General features: G+C 44.3%; 1 protein-coding gene across 1 annotated transcript; it reads left to right on the forward strand.

The window, feature by feature from the left end:
- Nucleotides 1-168: 168 nt before the first annotated feature.
- On the forward strand, nucleotides 169-1,103 carry aifm2 (apoptosis inducing factor mitochondria associated 2). Its single transcript, XM_034865840.1, has 2 exons — nucleotides 169-375; nucleotides 811-1,103. Exons 1-2 carry the CDS (start codon nucleotides 183-185, stop codon nucleotides 960-962), a joined length of 345 nt encoding a protein of 114 aa, XP_034721731.1. The 5' UTR covers nucleotides 169-182; the 3' UTR covers nucleotides 963-1,103.
- The last annotated feature ends 864 nt before the right edge of the window (nucleotides 1,104-1,967 follow it).

Below are 1,967 nucleotides of genomic sequence, written 5' to 3' on the forward strand. Positions count from 1 at the left end.
TTCTGACTGTTGGATGGATGTGTATGGGATGTTTTCTGACTGTTGGGTGGATGTGTATGGGATGTTTTTCTGACTGTTGGGTGGATGTGTATGGGGTGTTTTCTGACTGTTGGGTGGATGTGTATGGGGTGTTTTTCTGACTGTTGGATGGATGTGTATGGGGTGTTCCTCCAGCCGGCTGCATGGCGGCCAACGGCGCTCTGAAGGTCAACGCCCACCTGCAGGTGGAGGGTTTCCCCAACGTCTTCGCCGTGGGCGACTGCGCCGACGTCAGCGAGCCGAAGCTGGCGTACCACGCCGGGCTGCACGCCGCCGTTGCCGTTAGCAACATCAGTAACAGTGTTACAGGGAAGGAACTGACTTCGTATCACACAGGTACACACACACATACACACATACACATGCACATATACACATGCACATGCACATATACACATGCACATATACATACATACGCACACACACACATGCATACACACACACATACACACATACACATGCACATATACACATGCACATATACATACATGCATACACACACACACACACACACGCACATATACACACATGCATACACACACACACACACACACACACACACACACATGCATACACGTGCACATATACACATGCACATAAACACACATGCATACAAACAAACACACACACAGCTCTACAGACTCTATGGTCGGAAAGTTTCTTCTTCCCACCAAAATTAAAGCCTATCATTGTCTTAAAAACAATTTCCTTTAAAAAAAACTTAACACACACACAGAGTCGTGTGACTGGTTGCTTGTCTGTGGTTGCTAGGTAACGTGACCATGATGCTGGCGATGGGCCATGACGACGGCGTGGGGCAGTTCAACGGGCTGAAGCTGCCGCGCTGCGTCGTCGCGCTGGCGAAGAGTCGAGACCTGTTACTGTGGAAGAGCTGGAGGGAGATGGAGCAGAACCAGCCCTGATACACACACACACACACACAGAACCAGCCCTGATACACACACACACACACACAGAACCAGCCCTGATACACACACACACACACACAGAACCAGCCCTGATACACACACACACACACACACACAGAACCAGCCCTGATACACACACGCACACACACACACACTGGGACCAGCAGCCCTGTCCTCCAGGACATGAAGTTATATTTATTATTATTATTAATATTATTAAACTGTTTTGTCCCATTTCTGCTTCACCTGCTCGGGTTTAATCAGGAAAAATCACATCTATAAACTTTTTATATTTTAATGTCGTCGACAAATTAAAGACTTAACGTTAAACGTTAAAGTTGCTCATCTTAAACTGTACCTCATATACCTCTGTACTTTATAAACTTGTGTGTACTTTGCTTTGATTTGGTTTCAGTTACATAAATATTTGAATTCCAACAGAAGTTTCATTAAACACGTCAACACTAAATGGAAATTAGTGGTTTGGTAGAAATGTGTGTGTGTGTGTATATATACTGTATATAGCTATAGATAAATATATTGTATATCTCTAGAGATATTCTGCCATTACCTCAGAGGATTGGATGATTAAATATGAAAAAACAAGGGTTAGATTTCTTTGGACATTTTTGGCCTTTTATTTATAATTTAGTTTGAGGATTTATTATTTTACAATTTATTTATTTTAGGCTTTTATTTTGATGACATGTTGATCATTTCCAGCCGTCTAACCAGCTGCAGTCCTCGTTACCCAGAATGCACGGCGGCCATCTGACTGACATTCTGCCTTTAAACTGACGTCTGGCTTGGGTGCCCCCCCGAAAACACCCCGGGCTGCAATCGTGTTATTGCCCATACTTATTATTAGTCTTCTTAGGTTTTCGTCCCGCTACTAGTCCCGGAGCGTTGCCAACACGCGCACACACAATACATCCAAACGTGTGTAATGATCAGGAATGGTGGGCTATGACTCTTCAAAGAGATTTACCGCGCGGTTTT

The sequence above is a fragment of the Etheostoma cragini genome, unplaced genomic scaffold (genome assembly GCF_013103735.1).
Source record: "Etheostoma cragini isolate CJK2018 unplaced genomic scaffold, CSU_Ecrag_1.0 ScbMSFa_2891, whole genome shotgun sequence".
NCBI lineage: Eukaryota > Metazoa > Chordata > Actinopteri > Perciformes > Percidae > Etheostoma > Etheostoma cragini.